General features: G+C 45.1%; 1 protein-coding gene across 3 annotated transcripts in view; it reads left to right on the forward strand.

Moving 5' to 3' along the window:
- ARL6IP4 (ADP ribosylation factor like GTPase 6 interacting protein 4) overlaps positions 1–20,404 on the forward strand; it is a 51,620-nt gene that overhangs the window by 22,590 nt on the left and 8,626 nt on the right. For 2 of the 3 annotated variants that reach the window (XM_040416193.1, XM_040416192.1), the window contains exons 4-5: positions 3,313–3,672; positions 3,941–4,058. In XM_040416193.1, coding sequence (XP_040272127.1) covers positions 3,313–3,672; positions 3,941–4,058 — 478 coding nt within the window. The remainder of the gene's footprint in view (positions 1–3,312; positions 3,673–3,940; positions 4,059–20,404) is intronic. The other variant, XM_040416194.1, reaches the window with a different exon arrangement.

A 20,404-nucleotide genomic window follows, 5' to 3' on the forward strand; every position in this document is an offset into this window, starting at 1 on the left:
GCTGCTTCACGACAATGCGCCAGCACACAAGTCTCACAAATCACAAGCCGCTATTAAGGAATGCAGCTTCATGGAGCTTAACCATCCACCCTACAGTCCAGACCTGGCTCCCAGTAATTACTTTCGCTTTTGGAACCTGAAGAAATTTCTGTGTGGGCAATGATTTCCTGATGATAATGCTCTCAAAGAGGCAGTAAGAGCAGCAGCAAGAAGTCTCCTTCTATTCTGAGGGCATCTGCTCACTGCAGGCGAAGTGGAATAAGTGTGCTGAAGTCGAGGGGGATTACATTGAACAGTAGTAAGTTCTATTTTCTCAGAAAATGTTGTTTTCATATTCAGGTAGATAACTTAGTGAACACCTGTCATATGATCTGCAAAGATGTTTGTGATGAATGGCGACTGCAAATTCCCTAAAGTGCTCTAGAGTAAGGGGTAGACGGGGTAGGTGACCCATTGCACCCTACCTAATACAGAGTACCTATTCTGACCCTATTAAGTCCAAATAGCCCTAATGATGAACCGTTGTCCGTTAAAGCAATAGGCCGCTAGATTAAAGTCTACCCATGTACCACTATCAGTGGACGGGGGCATGGTACCAGGTATCCTGTTGGTTAATGGTGGACAACCCACTTCACCTAGACTCAGGTACTTTAGGCCAGGTTGCAGCATTACTGCTGGTGTTTCAATTAGGGATCGACCGATATTGATTTTTTAGGGCCGATACCTTGTGAACTTTCAGGCCGATAGCCGATAATTTATACCGATATTCTGTGAAATGTCATTTTTGAAAAAAAATAAATCCTACACAAATCTGCTGAAAATGAATATTTTTATTGTTAATGTGTATTTTTTTTTTGTTTTTTTTAATCTTTCTTTTTCATTTATACTTAATATTTTTTATTTATTTTTTTACTAACTTTTAGCCCCCTAAGGGACTAGAACCCTTGTCCTATTCACCCTGATAGATCTCTATCAGGGAGAATAGGAGCTCACACTGTCCCTGCTGCTCTGTGCTTTGTGCACACAGCAGCATGGAGCTTACCATGGCAGCCAGGGCTTCAATAGCGTTCTGGCTGCCATGGTAACTGATCGGAGCCCCAGGATTACACTGCTGGGGCTCCGAACGGAGGAGGAGGGGAGAGGGGACCCTGTGGCCACTGCCACCAATGATTAAAACTGGGGGGGGGGCTTGGGTGGGGGGGCGCACTGCGCCACCAATGATTAATACTGGGGGGCTTGGGGGGGCACATTGCACCACCAATGAACATAAATCTCTCATTTATTCATATACAGGAGGCGGGAGCTGGCTGCAGAATCACATAGCCGGCTCCCGACCTCTATGAGCGCTAGCTGCGATCCGCAGCACCTGAGGGGTTAACTACCGCGGATCGCAGCTACCGCTCATAGAGGTCGGGAGCCAGCTATTTGATTCTGCACTCTGCAGCCAGCTCCCGCCTCCTGTTTAATTTGAATGAATGAGTAAGTTAACATCATTGGTGGCGCAGTGGCCAAAGCCCCTCCCCTCCTCTTCCCACCTGTCTCTTCATTGGCGGCAGCGGCAGCAGCATCACAGGGGGGAGGGAGACACTGCTTCCTTCTCCCTTGTGCTGCTGAGGGAACACGGAGAACGCTGACAGCAGCGCGATCTGTGTTCCCCATACGCTATCGGAATATCGGCAAAATAGATGCCGATACCAGTCAAAATCCTGAATATCGGCCGATATCGGTAAAACCGATAATCGGTCGATCCCTAGTTTCAATGACTGTGCCCGCTTCCAGCATTCCACGCCTCCCTGAGGTCTGCCCCCATGCTATCTCATCATGAGCGCCTGGCATCACAGCGCTGGATTTGCGAACCAATTACAGAAAGGAGGATGGGTCGCAGGCAGGTGCTAGGTGCCGCTTAGCAGCATCCTGGTTACCAGGAGAAGCTCTGCAGCGTCCTAGCCAAGATAGCGAGGAAAGATGCAAACCTCGCTGCCGTGTTCAAACAAATAAGCTCCCATTGCAGATGAATAAAGAAAAATTTTCTCTGCAGGACCAAAATGATAGCACAATGCACAAGGCCCTATAAGTTGTGTACAAAACAAATATAGGTAGACTATTAAAAAGATAGTCCAAAACAGGGATCAGCAACCTCCGGCACTCCAGCTGTTCTGAAACTCCTTTCACTTCTATGGGAGTTACAAAAACAGCCAGGTAAGTTTGCATGCTGGGAATTGTAGTTTTACCACAGCTGGAGTGCCGAAGTTTGCTGATCCCTGGTCTAGAAGAATGTATGTTGAGGAATGGCTGGGCGATTACCGGTAATCAAATTAATTAAAGTAATTCCTCCTTGAGGCCTTTGACGATTCAGTTTTTTACAGAATCTTTAAATCGATTTGGCCTGCCCGCCCTGTCACTAAGCTCCGCTTACTGCTGTCTGCATATTTTGCAGCCCCATTTGCAGTTGGGAGTCACCATTGTGTTGCCTCCACACATGTTTATCCACAGAAGTCTCTTGTTCATTCTCAATATCAACAATGTGCTCGCTTATCCTTCTTCTAAATTCACACTTTTTTTTTATCCACATATTCTAGGCCATAGATACAGGAGGCCTTGTAGATGACCCCTCTGGATCTGCAGTTGATGAAGTCTAAAATTCTGTATTACCTTGAGATTAAGTTCCTTACAAAATGCTTTCCAGTCTCTATGAATTTACAGGCAACACATCCTCTAGATCTGAAACACCCGCAGATCCGTCTTCGAAGCCAAGAATCTTGAACGAGAGCTGGTGTAAAATGACTATATACGGGTCTATCCCTCTGATTTTTACACAGTCTGTAGATGTGGGGCAGTCACCAATAGCCTGACTAATGGCTGCTTGAAAGGCAGGTCTCGGGATGCTATCCGGATAACCCGTTTGTAAATCATGTCTGCAAATCGGCTGCCTGATGTAAAAACTCCTTCACCCCAGAACAGTTTTTCCATAAATATAGAACTGTCCTCTAGGTATACCTCTATTCAGGGCGTAAGGGTGACTATTTTCCCACCTCAAAAGGTGGGTTTGCGGAACACGGTTGTATCTAATTCATCCTTATTTTTTTAGATGACTACATCCAAAAACTGGAAGCAGTGAAAGTCCGATTCATGCATGATTCACAGTCCCACCTGGCTGTTGCTGAATTAGGTTACAAACTGGTTAAAGTCCAGAGCTGCCCTGTTCCATAGCACAAAAATGTCAATAAAACGTGCCCACAGCCCTATCGGAAATATGTTATTTTTCCAACCTCCATTTGAGCTAGATTCCACTAAATGTTATGTTTGTTTCAGAGAAGAGAAAGAAGAGAAAGAGGAAGCTTAGCAGATCATCTTCATCCTCATCTTCCACGCCATCAGAGAAAAAGAAAATAAGAAAGCGTAAGACTAGTACATTATCTTCCTCTAGCTCATCGTCCTCATCAAGCAGTTCAGGTGAATCAAGCGACAACTCTGAGTGTAGGAGTCAGAAGAAAAAGAAGAAGGATAAAAAATTGAAGAAGAAGAAAAAGGTGAAAAAGAAAAGCAAAAAACATAACAAGAAAGATATTCTGAAAGTGCAATGCCAGGGAACCCCAAATAGGGCTGAAGATTTCCACCCTGGACCCTCTCTAGATCTGTGGCAGAAGGAGTCTGTAGAAAACACCAGCCCAGGTAAAGAGCCTCTTATTCTGCTTGAAAAAGATCAACAGACCATATAAATGGTCCAGTGTATGTTATTATAGATAAAAGAAGTGTATATTATAAGGATATATCTTATTGTGCTTGACTCATTCTTCATGAGCAGTGCCTGTAAATGTTGTATAGTATGTTCCTATTTGTCTCTAAAAATTTAAATGGCAAAAAATAAGCATTTCAAATTGTTTTAATTCCGTTAGCAGCTTTGTTCACCATAGAAGTATTGTTTCTCTTTGTCCATAAGTTTTGACCGATGAACAAAAAACTCGTATTCAAGCAATGAAACCAATGACCAAGGAAGAATGGGATGCCCGGCAGAGTGTTATTCGCAGAGTGGTGGATCCTGAAACTGGTAGAATGAGGTGATTAATACAAATTTTTTATTTTTTTATGTACTTTTTAACTACATTCAGCCATTTTGTGAGCAGAACCAATCTTTGCAACTAGTTAAGTAATTGTGGCACGCTTTCCTATTTATAGGTGCATTTCTTGCTAGCTTCTGTATGGGGCATTCTGAGTCTCTTTCTAGCAGACTGATGCAGGAGGAACACACAGTCCTGGCATTATAAGATAACTGCCGTGCATTCTCTCTGGCATGCAGAAGTAGTCTCTGATTGATTGCTTCTCTATGACAACATCCAACTCCATTCTTGGGACGCAGGGTAGAATCACTTGGCCCCTGAATTCACTAAGCAAATCACTAGGGCCTTATTTTTTAGTAACCCTGATGACCTGGAAACTAGATTTTGCTCAGTTTTAGAGAGCTCACTATAATAGTTTCTCATACACGTTAGGGCTCATGCACACAAACGTATTTTCTTTCTGTATCCGTTCCATTCCGTTGCTGTATGGCCGTTCTGCAAAAAAGATAGAAAGTGGACAAAGATAGACATTGTTACAATAGATTCGCAAAAATGCAATACGGCTGTCACACGGACGTCATCAGTTTTTTTTGGGAACCACAAAATACATACAGTCCTGTGCATGAGCCCTTAGATAAAAGTTGGCCAGTTTTGGCCATCAATCTAATGGGTATGGGTTCTGTCCCGATTTCCCTGAGGTCTGCAGTTAGCAGGCATGTTGGATTTCTGATGTGAGTTTGCATGGCTGATCAGGCATTTTACATTTATGGTGGAATTGAAGCAGATGGCTTGCCACAAAAAGTTTTACTAGAACTCTCCATTTTGGCACAGACATTCTGTGGTTTGGTTATACTTAAGGCCCCCATGCATATTAGTGTGTTGTCGGACGAACCTGCTGAGAACACTCTGTGTGTGGGAAATGATCAGGTTAAGTGAATGCTTTCGCCAATACTTTTGTTCTCCTGGGAGATAAGTTGCCTCCAGGAGTGGTAGCAGCTTTCTGCACCCTTCAATTTGAATACACATACATGCTCAGCTGTGCCAAAAGTGTTTGTATATGGAGAAGTCAGGAGTGATAGCTGTTGGCCAACAGCTAATGAATGTGTATGGCCGCCCTTAGCAGTGCTCCAGACAAAAAAAAAATGACCAGGAGCCATTGGCTCTTAAACTAAAAAATTTAGGAGCCAAATTAAATTTTTTAGTCGCCAAATTTAAAATGCATATAATAAAAAAAAAAGGACTTTGAGAAGATGAGACGCAGGTCACAGTAGTGAGCCAGCACTACACATAGGAGAATACAGCACCACATACCTCTCACATCCAGGGACAAGGTGACTAAAAATGGCGAATTGCGTGGTTTAGAGTTTTTTTTTTCTGTTACGGCCTTCACCGAGTGGAAATATTTTTTTATATTTTAATAGCTCACACTTTTTGGGACGTGGCGATATGTAATATGTTTATTCTTTATTGTTTGTAAATTTTTTATGTAAAACTGGGAAGGGGGCCATTTAAACTTTTAGTATTTTGGTGGTTTTATTTTACTTTTTATTTAATAACCATTTCTTCCCTTAGGGACTAGAACCTGGATCTTTTCATCCCTTGTTCTATTCACCCTGATAGAGATCTATCAGGGTGAATAGGATCTCACACATCTCCCTGCTGCCCTGGGCTCTGTGCACACAGCAGCAGGGAGCTGAACATGGCAGCCAGGGCTTCAGTAGCATCCTGGCTGCCATGGTAACGATCTGAGCCCCAGCAGTGTAATCTGCCACTGCCACCACTGGAGGGGATGGGACCCTGTGGCCACCATATAACAATGAAGGAGGGGGGGACTTGTGGCAAGTGATAATGGGGGGGAGGCTTTGGGGGGGGCGCACTGCACCACCAATGAATGTAATTAAAGAGGACCTTTCATAGGTCCAAAGAATATGAACTTAGTATCAGGCTGCATAGAGCGGCACCCAGGGATCTAAGTGCACTTACTATTATTCCTGGGCGCCGCTCCGTTCACCCGCTGTGGCCCCCGGTATTTTCAACATTCAGAGCAAGGAGGAGGAGACGCCAGTGTCTCTCCTTCTCCCTGACAGCAGCGCTGTCCAATCGCAGCGCAGAGCTCAGAGCCAGGGAGAAAAAAAAACTCCCTGGCTCTGAGCAGCGATTGGACAGCGCTGCTGTCATGGAGAAGGAGAGACACTGGCGTCTCCTCCTCCTTGCTCTGAATGTTGAAAATACCGGGGGCCACAGCGGGTGAACGGAGTGGCGCCCAGGAATAATAGTAAGTGCACTTAGATCCCTGGGCGCCGCTCTATGCAGCCTACTACTAAGTTCATATTCTTTGGACCCATGAAAGGTCCTCTTTAACTCCTTTTATACAATTGTCTGCAGCGGTATCACAGACCCGGCCTCAATAACAGGGCATGCGATCTGTGGCACCTGAGGGGTTAATTGCCGCAGATCGCATGCCCTGTTATTGAGGCCGGGTGCCGGGTCTGTGATACCGCTGCCTATACTTATGTTTTACATTCATTGGTGGCGCAGTGGTGACAGCTCCTCCCCTGCTATCTCCCCATTGGTGGTAGTGGCGGCCTCGTCACAGTGGAGAGGGAGGGACTCCTTCCTTCTCCACTGTGCTGTGCTACTGAAGAGAACTTAGGCTGCGCAGGAGCGCGGCGGTACAGTCGCAAATGGCGACAAGACTAAAAAGTCTTGTCGCCATCTGCAAATTTTAAGTCGCATTGGCGACCATTTTGGTCGCCATCTGGAGTCCTGCTTAGCCTCTCTGCTGTCAGTATGTAAGCATTGTATGGAGCATTGTCTCCCCCTGAAGCTGTGTCTAAGGCGTCTCATCCAGCAAACCGAGACCATGCTCTGTAGTGATGTGGGGCATATCCCCAAAACAGTGCTTTCTACAAATGGATGTATCTGGTCTGAGCTAATCTTCATACTGAAGCATTGTCTGAAAATTAGAGGCAAAATGGTTGCCAGAGAGTCTTAAATACCTAGAAGGGATACTCCCTGACCCCTTGCCGCTGCCCAGGTACCCACTGTCTCTACTTCAAGCTCCCATTTTGTTATGCACGAAATGCCCTTTCCTTATCATCCTTCAGGCAGCACACACAAAGGGTTAATGTCTTGCTCCTTCCATCTAGGACAGAAGATAAATCATTAGTAGATCAGACTAATTAACCCCACTATAAAGGAGTGCACACCCACTAGGCAGACATGTTTTTTTTTCCTTCTGTCTAGGACAGGGGTAGTCAACCTCCGGCACTCCAGCTGTTGTAAAACTACAACTCCCAGCATGCATACTTGCTCTGCTCTTCTAAGAAATATCATAGAAATGAATGGAACATGCTGGGAATTGTAGTTTCACAACAGCTGGAGTGCCGAAGGTTGCTGACCCCTGGTCTAGGACAATGAAGCTTGCACATACAGAGGCTCCTGCTGCTGTGAAGGCCAATATGGCTGCTAAGCCTGATATATAGCTGGAAGTGGTTTCCAGAGTATCACGTATCATATGAAGTGCTGGAAGTGTCTCCAGATTTATATGCATGTTATTGAGCTGGAGGTGTGCTCCAGAATTAACTGCATGACATGACTGAACTTGAAGTGGTTTCCAGAATTAATTTTCCCCATCGAGTATTCCATAGGATGATTGAGCTGAGATTTATCCTGGAGTGGTCCTGGTAAGTTTCTCACATGTAGCAGGTGTTCCCTGCAAACTATCAATGTATGTTTCAGAGTGTGTCCCTGTGAGAAGTGCTCGTTTGGCTGTTACAAGCACTGTTATTACCTTCAGGCCTGCAGCAGTGTTTCCATCTCAGGAGCCATTTTGGAGTAGAAGTATGCAGGTGCACCTGAGCTAAACTTGATGGGTAACATGTTAAGTATAAAATGGCACAAGAGGTTAGCTAACTCTTTCATTGTATTTCAGTAGTTTGTCACAAAATGGTATGAGAACTCTGTGCCATGTGTTTTTAGCTCCGCTACATCTGGGGCTCTGCACAGGGTGAGATCTTACTGCAGCAGCGGAATCACAGCAGCTCTAAGGGTCCAGTCACACGTCTGTAGTGTATTGCAGATCCACAATACACCCGGCCGGCACCCCCATAGAAATGCCTATTCTTGTCCGCAATTGCAGACAAGAATAGGGCATGTTCTATTTTTGTCCGGAGCCGCGGACCGGAAAATCTGTGGCGCGCTCCGGAAATGCGGATGCGGACAGCACACTGTGTGCTGTCCGCATCCATTCCGTCCCCATAGAGAATGAATGGGTTCGCACCCATTCCGCACAATTGCAGAATGGATGCGGACCACAATTGCGGACGTGTGAATGGAGCCTTAGGATCCTGTGTCCTGGCTCATATATACAGTCCTGATCAAAAGTTTAAGACCACTTAAAAAACTGCAAAAAATCATATTTAGCATGGCTGGATCTTAACAAGGTTCCAAGTAGAGCTTCAACATGCAACAAGAAGAAATGGGAGTGAGACAAAATATTTTTTGAGCATTCAATTTAATGAAAACAACGAATAAAATGAAACAGGCTGTTTTTCAGCTGATCAAAAGTTTAGGACCACACCTCCCAAAAAAAACTAAACCCCGCCCAAAACAGAAATCCAACTTCCAAACATGAACTCAGTAATGAGTAGCTCCGCCTTTATTGTTTATCAATTCAAAAATCTGTTTCGGCATGCTTGATGCAAGCGTTTCCATGAGGTGAGTGGGAACATTTCTCCAAGTGGTGAAGACGGCCGCACGAAGGCCATCTACTGTCTGGAACTGTTGTCCATTTTTGTAAACTTCCCTTGCCATCCATCCCCATAGGTTCTCAATTGGATTTAGATCAGGGGAACATGCAGGATGGGCCAAAAGAGTGATGTTATTCTCCTGGAAGAAGTCCCTTGTCCTGTGGGCATTGTGTACTGTAGCGTTGTCCTGTTGAAAAACCCAGTCGTTACCACACAGACAAGGGCCCTCAGTCATGAGGAATGCTCTCTGCAACATCTGGACATAGCCAGCGGCCGCTTGACGCCCCTGCACTTCCTGAAGCTCCATTGTTCCACTGAAGGTAAAAGCACCCCAGACCATTATGGCTCCCCCTCCACTGTGGCGCGTAGAAAACATCTTAAAGGGTTTCTGTCACCCCATTAAACCGTTTTTTTTTTTTTTCTTTACTAATAATCCCTATAGTGCGATCTCATGATACATAAGCAAATTAATCATTTTGGTTCAGTAGAATTTGCTAAAAATCGATTTTTAAAATATGCTAATTACCTTGCTACCAGCAAGTAGGGCGGCTACTTGCTGGTAGCAGCCGCATCCTCCGATGGTAATGACGCCCCCTCGGCATGCTGATTGACAGGGCCAGGGAAGGGAATCGTTCTCTGCTGGCGCTGTTAGAATTTGAAATCTCGCGCCTGCGCCGTACCTGTCTTCAATCGGCGCAGGCGCACTGAGAGGCGGCCGCTCTCTCGACCGCTCCATCCTCAATGCGCCTGCGTCGATGACGTCATCAAGTACACCCGGAAGAGATTTATTATTAATAATCGTTGGTGGTATAGTGTTAATAACTGTCATTTTTATAAAATTATTTATTCCCATTTCGTTAGTGGTTTTTGTGGCAGCATGCTTATTATGTACATACTTACCTGATTCGAGCATCCAGCGACGTCACCAGACTCTCCGCCTCCTTCCAGCGATGCCGGCGTCTTCTCTTTCGGGTGTACTTGATGACGTCATCGACGCAGGCGCATTGAGGATGGAGCGGTCGAGCGAGCGGCCGCCTCTCAGTGTGCCTGCGCCGATTGAAGACAGGTACGGCGCAGGCGCGAGATTTCAAATTCTAACAGCGCCAGCAGAGAACGATTCCCTTCCCTGGCCCTGTCAATCAGCATGCCGAGGGGGCGTCATTACCATCGGAGGATGCGGCTGCTACCAGCAAGTAGCCGCCCTACTTGCTGGTAGCAAGGTAATTAGCATATTTTAAAAATCGATTTTTAGCAAATTCTACTGAACCAAAATGATTAATTTGCTTATGTATCATGAGACCGCACTATAGGGATTATTAGTAAAGAAAAAAAAAAAAACGGTTTAATGGGGTGACAGAAACCCTTTTACCACCTCCGGACCGCCTAACGCAGGATCGCGTTCCGGAGGTGGCAGCCCTGCGCACAGTCACGCATATACGCGTCATCTCGCGAGACGCGAGATTTCCTGTGAACGCGCGCACACAGGCGCGCGCGCTCACAGGAACGGAAGGTAAGAGAGTTGATCTCCAGCCTGCCAGCGGCGATCGTTCGCTGGCAGGCTGGAGATGTGTTTTTTTTAACCCCTAACAGGTATATTAGACGCTGTTTTGATAACAGCGTCTAATATACCTGCTACCTGGTCCTCTGGTGGTCCCCTTTGTTTGGATCGACCACCAGAGGACACAGGTAGCTCAGTAAAGTAGCACCAAGCACCACTACACTACACTACACCCCCCCCCCCCCGTCACTTTTTAACCCCTTATTAGCCCCTGATCACCCCTAATCACCCCTGATCACCCCATATAGACTCCCTGATCACCCCCCTGTCATTGATTACCCCCCTGTCATTGATCAACCCCCTGTAAAGCTCCATTCAGACGTCCGCATGATTTTTACGGATCCACTGATAGATGGATCGGATCCGCAAAACGCATCCGGACGTCTGAATGAAGCCTTACAGGGGCGTGATCAATGACTGTGGTGATCACCCCATATAGACTCCCTGATCACCCCCCTGTCATTGATTACCCCCCTGTCATTGATTACCCCCCTGTAAAGCTCCATTCAGACGTCCGCATGATTTTTACGGATCCACTGATAGATGGATCGGATCCGCAAAACGCATCCGGACGTCTGAATGAAGCCTTACAGGGGCATGATCAATGACTGTGGTGATCACCCCATATAGACTCCCTGATCACCCCCCTGTAAAGCTCCATTCAGATGTCCGCATGATTTTTACGGATGCACTGATACATGGATCGGATCCGCAAAACGCATCCGGTCGTCTGAATGAAGCCTTACAGGGGCATGATCAATGACTGTGGTGATCACCCCCCTGTCATTGATTACCCCCCTGTAAAGCTCCATTCAGATGTCCGCATGATTTTTACGGATGCACTGATAGATGGATCGGATCCGCAAAACGCATCCGGACGTCTGAATGAAGCCTTACAGGGGCATGATCAATGACTGTGGTGATCACCCCATATAGACTCCCTGATCACCCCCCTGTCATTGATTACCCCCCTGTCATTGATTACCCCCCTGTAAAGCTCCATTCAGACGTCCGCATGATTTTTACGGATGCACTGATAGATGGATCGGATCCGCAAAACGCATCCGGACGTCTGAATGAAGCCTTACAGGGGCGTGATCAATGACTGTGGTGATCACCCCATATAGACTCCCTGATCACCCCCCTGTCATTGATTACCCCCCTGTAAAGCTCCATTCAGACATCCGCATGATTTTTACGGATGCACTGATAGATGGATCGGATCCGCAAAACGCATCCGGACGTCTGAATGAAGCCTTACAGGGGCGTGATCAATGACTGTGGTGATCACCCCATATAGACTCCCTGATCACCCCCCTGTCATTGATTACACCCCTGTCATTGATTACCCCCCTGTAAAGCTCCATTCAGACGTCCGCATGATTTTTACGGATGCACTGATAGATGGATCGGATCCGCAAAACGCATCCGGACGTCTGAATGAAGCCTTACAGGGGCGTGATCAATGACTGTGGTGATCACCCCATATAGACTCCCTGATCACCCCCCTGTCATTGATTACCCCCCTGTCATTGATTACCCCCCTGTAAAGCTCCATTCAGATGTCCGCATGATTTTTACGGATGCACTGATAGATGGATCGGATCCGCAAAACGCATCCGGACGTCTGAATGAAGCCTTACACGGGCGTGATCAATGACTGTGGTTATCACCCCATATAGACTCCCTGATCACCCCCCTGTCATTGATCACCCCCCTGTCATTGATCACCCCCCTGTCATTGATCACCCCCCTGTCATTGATCACCCCCCTGTCATTGATCAACCCCCCTGTCATTGATCAACCCCCCTGTCATTGATCACCCTCTGTAAGGCTCCATTCAGATATTTTTTTGGCCCAAGTTAGCGGAATTTTTTTTTTTTTTTCTTACAAAGTCTCATATTCCACTAACTTGTGTCAAAAAATAAAATCTCACATGAACTCACCATACCCCTCACGGAATCCAAATGCGTAAAATTTTTTAGACATTTATATTCCAGACTTCTTCTCACGCTTTAGGGCCCCTAGAATGCCAGGGCAGTATAAATACCCCACATGTGACCCCATTTCGGAAAGAAGACACCCCCAGGTATTCCGTGAGGGGCATATTGAGTCCATGAAAGATTGAAATTTTTGTCCCAAGTTAGCGGAACGGGAGACTTTGTGAGAAAAAAATAAAAAATATCAATTTCCGCTAACTTGTGCCAAAAAAAAAAAATTTCTATCAACTCGCCATGCCCCTCATTGAATACCTTGGGGTGTCTTCTTTCCAAAATGGGGTCACATGTGGGGTATTTATACTGCCCTGGCATTCTAGGGGCCCCAAAGCGTGAGAAGAAGTCTGGTATCCAAATGTCTAAAAATGCCCTCCTAAAAGGAATTTGGGCACCTTTGCCCACCTAGGCTGCAAAAAAGTGTCACACATGTGGTATCTCCGTATTCAGGAGACGTTGGGGAATGTGTTTTGGGGTGTCATTTTACATATACCCATGCTGGGTGAGAGAAATATCTTGGTCAAATGCCAACTTTGTATAAAAAAATGGGAAAAGTTGTCTTTTGCCAAGATATTTCTCTCACCCAGCATGGGTATATGTAAAATGACACCCCAAAACACATTCCCCAACTTCTCCTGAATACGGCGATACCACATGTGTGACACTTTTTTGCAGCCTAGGTGGGCAAAGGGGCCCATATTCCAAAGAGCACCTTTAGGATTTCACAGGTCATTTACCTACTTACCACACATTAGGGCCCCTGGAAAATGCCAGGGCAGTATAACTACCCCACAAGTGACCCCATTTTGGAAAGAAGACACCCCAAGGTATTCCGTGAGGGGCATGGCGAGTTCCTAGAATTTTTTATTTTTTGTCACAAGTTAGTGGAAAATGCTTATTTTTTTTTTTTTTTTTTTTTTCATACAAAGTCTCATATTCCACTAACTTGTGACAAAAAATAAAAAGTTCCATGAACTCACTATGCCCATCAGCGAATACCTTGGGGTCTCTTCTTTCCAAAATGGGGTCACTTGTGGGGTAGTTATACTGCCCTGGCATTCTAGGGGCCCAAATGTGTGGTAAGGAGTTTGAAATCAAATTCTGTAAAAAATGACCTTTGAAATCCGAAAGGTGCTCTTTTGAATATGGGCCCCTTTGCCCACCTAGGCTGCAAAAAAGTGTCACACATCTGGTATCTCCGTAATCGGGAGAAGTTGGGGAATGTGTTTTGGGGTGTCATTTTACATATACCCATGCTGGGTGAGAGAAATATCTTGGCAAAAGACAACTTTTCCCATTTTTTTATACAAAGTTGGCATTTGACCAAGATATTTATCTCACCCAGCATGGGTATATGTAAAAAGACACCCCAAAACACATTCCTCAACTTCTCCTGAGTACGGAGATACCAGATGTGTGACACTTTTTTGCAGCCTAGGGGGGCAAAGGGGCCCACATTCCAAAGAGCACCTTTCGGATTTCACAGGTCATTTACCTACTTACCACACATTTGGGCCCCTAGAATGCCAGGGCAGTATAACTACCCCACAAGTGACCCCATTTTGGAAAGAAGAGACCCCAAGGTATTCGCTGATGGGCATAGTGAGTTCATGGAAGTTTTTATTTTTTGTCACAAGTTTGTGGAATATGAGACTTTGTATGAAAAAAAAAAAAAAAAATCATCATTTTCCACTAACTTGTGACAAAAAATAAAAAATTCTAGGAACTCGCCATGCCCCTCACGGAATACCTTGGGGTGTCTTCTTTCCAAAATGGGGTCACTTGTGGGGTAGTTATACTGCCCTGGTATTCTAGGGGCCCAAATGTGTGGTAAGGAGTTTGAAATCAAATTCAGGAAAAAATGAGGAGTGAAATCCGAAAGGTGCTCTTTGGAATATGGGCCCCTTTGCCCACCTAGGCTGCAAAAAAGCGTCACACATCTGGTATCCCCGTACTCAGGAGAAGTTGAGGAATGTGTTTTGGGGTGTCTTTTTACATATACCCATACTGGGTGAGATAAATATCTTGGTCAAATGACAACTTTGTATAAAAAAATGGGAAAAGTTGTCTTTTGCCAAGATATTTCTCTCACCCAGCATGGGTATATATAAAATGACACCCCAAAACACATTCCCCACCTTCTCCTGAGTACGGAGATACCAGATGTGTGACACTTTTTTGCAGCCTAGGTGGGCAAAGGGGCCCATATTCCAAAGAGCACCTTTCGGATTTCACAGGTCATTTTTTACTGAATTTGATTTCAAACTCCTTACCACACATTTGGGCCCCTAGAATGCCAGGGCAGTATAACTACCCCACAAGTGACCCCATTTTGGAAAGAAGAGACCCCAAGGTATTCGCTGATGGGCATAGTGAGTTCATAGAACTTTTTATTTTTTGTCACAAGTTAGTGGAATATGAGACTTTGTAAGAAAAAAAAAAAAAAAAAAAAATCATCATTTTCCGCTAACTTGTGACAAAAAATAAAAAGTTCTATGAACTCACTATGCCCATCAGCGAATACCTTAGGGTGTGTACTTTCAGAAATGGGGTCATTTGTGGGGTGTTTGTACTGTCTGGGCATTGTAGAACCTCAGGAAACATGACAGGTGCTCAGAAAGTCAGAGCGGCTTCAAAAAGCGGAAATTCACATTTTTGTACCATAGTTTGTAAACGCTATAACTTTTACCCAAACCATTTTTTTTTTACCCAAACATTTTTTTTTTATCAAAGACATGTAGAACTATAAATTTAGAGCAAAATTTCTATATGGATCTCGTTTTTTTTGCAAAATTTTACAACTGAAAGTGAAAAATGTCATTTTTTTGCAAAAAAAATCGTTAAATTTCGATTAATAACAAAAAAAGTAAAAATGTCAGCAGCAATGAAATACCACCAAATGAAAGCTCTATTAGTGAGAAGAAAAGGAGGTAAAATTCATTTGGGTGGTAAGTTGCATGACCGAGCAATAAACGGTGAAAGTAGTGTAGGTCAGAAGTGTAAAAAGTGGCCTGGTCTTTCAGGGTGTTTAAGCACTGGGGGCTGAGGTGGTTAAGTGGGATCTGCTTGTCATGCCAGTAACATTGGAAACCATCAAGGTTAAATTTTGTTTCTCATCAGAGAATAAAACTTTCTTCCACCTTTGAATGTCCCATGTTTGTTGCTCTCTTGCAAAGTCCAAATGAGCAGTTCTGTGGCGTTCAAGGAGACTAGGTCTTTGAAGACGTTTTTTGTTTTTGAAGCCCTTCAGTCTCGGATGCCGTCTGATGGTTATGGGGCTGCAGTCAGCACCAGTAAGGGCCTTAATTTGGGTTGAGGATCGTCCAGTGTCTTGACGGACAGCCAATTGAATCCTCCGGCTCAGTGCTGATGATATTTTTTTGGGTCTTCCACTTGACTTTTTTGTTCCATAACCCTCAGGATCATTTAAGAAATTCCAAATGACTGTCTTACTGCGTCCCACCTCAGCAGCGATGGCGCGCTGTGAGAGACCCTGCTTATGCAGTTCAACAACCCGACCACGTTCAAAAAGGGAGAGTTTTTTTTACCTTTGCCATCACAACGTGTGACTACCTGACAGAAAATGACAATGAATCCACATCTTTGCACAGATTTGGCCTTTTAAAGGCATGTGGTCCTAAAATTTGGATCAGCTAAAAAACAGCCTTTTTTAGTTTAATCGTTATTTTCAATTAATTGAATGCTCAAAAAACGTTTTGTCTCACTCCCATTTCTTCTTGTTGCATGTTGAAGCTCTACTTGGAACCTTGTTAAGATCCAACAATGTAAAATATGATTTTTAGCCATTTTTAAAGTGGTCTTAAACTTTTGATCAGGACTGTAGCTTGTAAGTATGTGTGAGCGAACTAATATGTTACAATTACAGAACTCTGCAAAGAATCCCATAAAGCTAATGTTAGTATGTGCTCCAACGGTGGACAGTGTAGCAGATGTCTGCACCAACGGTGGACAGTGTAGCAGATGTCTGCACCAACGGTGGACAGTGTAGCAGATGTCTGCACCAACGGTGGACAGTGTAGCAGATGTCTGCACCAACGGTGGACAGTGTAGAAGATGTCTGCACCAACGGTGGACAGTGTAGCAGATGTCTGCACCAACGGTGGACAGTGTAGCAGATGTCTGCACCAACGCCTCCCAGATGAAGTGCAGAGGTTGTGGAATGGTTTACTTCTCAGAGGTCAGAAGCTTTCACTCTGGTCCTTTCTGCTCATGTATCTATAAGACCTCGCTTACTACAACTCCTTTTACCTTATCTTCTGCCTCATCTCATCTGGATGTGGACTCTGTCTCTGTGATTAGGATGATTCTGAAGATCTTAATTTACCTTCATTATTAAAAGCTGTGCTAGCTCACCTTGAAATGGTTACACCTAGAGGGTATAAGCCCAAAGTGGATGAAAAATATATATATATCAACCTCCTAGGGTATTTCCTGATGATCTGCTTGTCATGCCAGTAACATTGGAAACCATCAAGGTTAAATTTTTTTCTCATCAGAGAATAAAACTTTCTAAAAATAAAGGGATGTATGGCAGGAGTGTGGTCCCAGCCAGACAGGTAATATTACGTGGGAGCTAGATTACAGTGGTGTGTTACAGATCCTGCAGTCTCAGCTCAGTGGCCAGTCTGGCTGAGAAGACTTTTTTTTTCTGGTAGTAGTAGGTTATTCCCTGTCAGGGAACTTCTAGTCAGAAAGATTGTTTCCCTGCTGAAACATAGTAATTCCTTGTCTATGGCAGAGCGCAAAGCTTCTCGCTTAGTCAACTAAGATTGGGGGACCATTCACAGAACCATACCCGATTTTTGCCGACCACAAGTTGCGGATCCATAGGAGACGGATGCCGCCATGTGCATTTTGCATTTGCAGTTCAGAACACCCTGCCCTAGGATGGTAATGCCCATTCTTGTCCGCAATACGGACAAAGGTGGGGCATTTTCTATCTCTTTTTGGGGCCGCAGAATGGATGTGCGGATGCGGACGGCACACTGTGTGCTGTCCGTGTCTCACAGCCCCATTGCAATAATGGGTCCGCATGAGATCTGCAAATTGTGGGACGTGTCGGAAAGAAAAAATACTTTTGTGTGAATGGGCCCTGAATATGCCTGAGTTCATGTGTTCCCCATAGACACACTGTGCAGAGGGACTTTCTGTTAGTGCCATTTTGTTCCTCACCAAATTAATTCCATTTAGAATCAATCGTTGTTACAGAGGGGTCTCCTTTCCACAATATACCTCTAGGTCTAGTTTCATTCTTGTAATTTTCATTCCAAAGATCACCTGAGAGGGGCTCAGATAGAGAAGAGTAAGTTCTAAGTTTCAGGCTCTCCAAGCACTGGAAAGTATACATTTGGAACAGGGAAACATCAAATTTAGCAGATCAGGCTTCCGGTGGGAGCAAAATTACAAAACCTTTTCTCAAATTGTGCAAAGATTACGTCAGACACCTGGGTAGAATCTTTTACCCAGGTTACTTCCTGAGGTTAAAGAAATTGCCCCCCAAAGGCAAATAAGTCAACCCTTCACAAAGCCTCATATGGTGTTTGTTTCAGGACTTCACAGGAAAATCTTGACCTCTTTCCCAGGAAATTTCTGGGGTCTTTTCAAGAGTGTATGCTGTGCCAAAGCCACAGGTAAGATGGAGGCTAGATCTGATGTGTCTAAACAAATACCTTCTCGGAAGAAATTAATGATGTGAATTTCTGTTCTGTTATCAACATTCGCCAGCAGGATGATTTTATGGCCATCACTCACCAGGGTTTCTCAATTCACTGGCCTTTGGTTTATCATCATTGCCTGATGTTTTTACAAAGTTAGTTGTGGAGCTAAGTCAGCCCTTAGCTTCCAGTTAGACTCCAGAAACTGGTTGCTTAAGCTCTCACAGGAGCGGATCCAGAAATCAAAGTGGTTGTGAGATCTAAGGTCCCATCACCAAGTGCCAGTCAGGACCCAGTGGAGTAACTAGAAATAACTGGGCCCCACAGCAAATACGTGAATAGGGCTCCCCCCAGCAACTTCTGTGCAAGCCGAAATTATTGGAGATACATTGCAGCCGGATCTTCTGGTTTAAGCAGTCCTACAGCATCCACACCGGAGATGTTTCATCTTACAGCCTGAAATCTGACGGTTCAGGACTGAAGAAGGGCTTGTAATATGTGGTGGTGGAAACTTTGCAGAATCCTGATCTGTCTGAAGTCTTACATTTTTTTACAGGACGGTTTCCAGTTTGGGTTAAAACCTAACACTGTAATAGTGCATTTCACGGCTGCCACTTCTTGCATAGATGGAGCCTTCGTGCATTCATGCATTTTTTTTACGTTCCTTATTCAATTTAATTTGATCGGTTAAGCCTCCTTTTCCAGCCTGGACTCGGGCTGTTCTCTTCAAGACCCTGGTTGAATCTCTATTTGAGCCTCTTACAGAAGCACCACTAAGGTTTGTATCTTGGAAGCAGGGGCGTAACTACCATAGCGGCAGACCATGCGACTTCTATGGGGCCCAGGGCAAGAGGGGGCCCAGTTTTAGTTGGGATTATCTCCTCTTCTACTGGAGGTGAAAACTTGGTCAGGACTCTACCCTCTAAAGACACAACTGAGGGTAAAACACGCAAATGAGGCAGAGGAAAAATGGCCCAAGGGTCTAGGCAGAAACCCTTATGTCCTGTGTGGGGGGCCTGGTTTGATCCTTGCTATGGGACCCTTACGTCTCTATGTACGCCAGTGCTTGGAAGGTTTTATTTCTGTTGGCAATTGCACCAGCCAAGAAGGTGTCAGACTTTGCAAGCTCTATCATGTAAAGGGCCATATCTGAAAGTACATCAAGAAGACTTGATTTTAAGGTTGATGCACTATATCCTACCAAAGGTCTCATCTGACATGAATGTAAGTTAAGAAATTCATCTATCTGAATCCTCAATCAGCTGAATAAGACAAGCTTCATCTACTGGTTATTGGAGAACCAGGGTCCTTCAGGTTGGCTGACCAGCTGTTTATAGAGAAGTTTAAAAGCCAGCAAGCCTACACTGCTTGGATTAAGAATACTATTAAAGTCTGCTTCTAAATTTCAAGTACTCCAGTTACCAGGTGGAGTTACAGTAAACTCAACTCAATCCACTTAGTCGCTTGGGCAGAGAAGGGGGGTGTGGAAGGCATTGGATCAAATATGCAGGGCCGCTACATGGTCTTCTCCATGCATCTTTACAAAACAATATAAGTTGGATGTATCTGGTGCTTGCGATTCAGCCTTTGACAGACGTGATTATTAAGGCTGCGATTTCAACCCCCTCTCCTTGTTTAATACTGCTTTTCAGATCCCTTTGTGTGTGCTGCCTGAAGGATGATGAGAAATGTCTAAATTTGCTTACCAAAATGTATCTTTCCTTGAGTCCAAAGGCAACACATATTTCTCGCTGGTATCATTGGGGGACACAGGACCGTGGGTATAGCTTGCTGCTGCCACTAGGAGGCGACACTAGGCTGAAAAGTGATAACTCCTCCCCTGCAGGCTATACCCCCTCCAGCCTGGAGAGAGCATATCAGTTTTTAGCTTAGTGTCGTAGGAGGCAGACCTCCCTGCTTTTGCAGGGCGGCTTACTTTTATTATTTTATCTTTTTCCTTTTTAGGTTTGGGGAAACAGAGTCGCCTAGCCACTCTGTCTACCCCGGGAGCAAGGCCGGTGTCGGAATCCCTCACCGCTCGCCCTCCCCAAGAAACAAAAGTGGACCAGGGCAGCCCAGCTCCCCTGCTTCCCGCCAGCCAAAGGGGTCACCTGAGTCCGGCGAGACCCTCCGCCATTCCAGTCCCCTGCCACTTCGGGTGCCAGCGGCTGAAGAGGTGACCCTGCTGGTACTCTGAGAAAGGGTGAAGAGAAGAGGATGAAGATGGGGTGAGTAGTCCGCATTGGGTAAGTACCTCAGCCCCCCCCCCCCCCCCAACTTCCCCCCCCTTCCCCTTTGTCACCTCATAGGATGGAGGACCTTTTTTCTTCATGAGGGCCCCACATTATCTCAGGCCCCAATGTAGTAG

The sequence above is a fragment of the Bufo bufo genome, chromosome 2 (genome assembly GCF_905171765.1).
Source record: "Bufo bufo chromosome 2, aBufBuf1.1, whole genome shotgun sequence".
NCBI classification, from domain to species: Eukaryota; Metazoa; Chordata; class Amphibia; order Anura; family Bufonidae; genus Bufo; species Bufo bufo.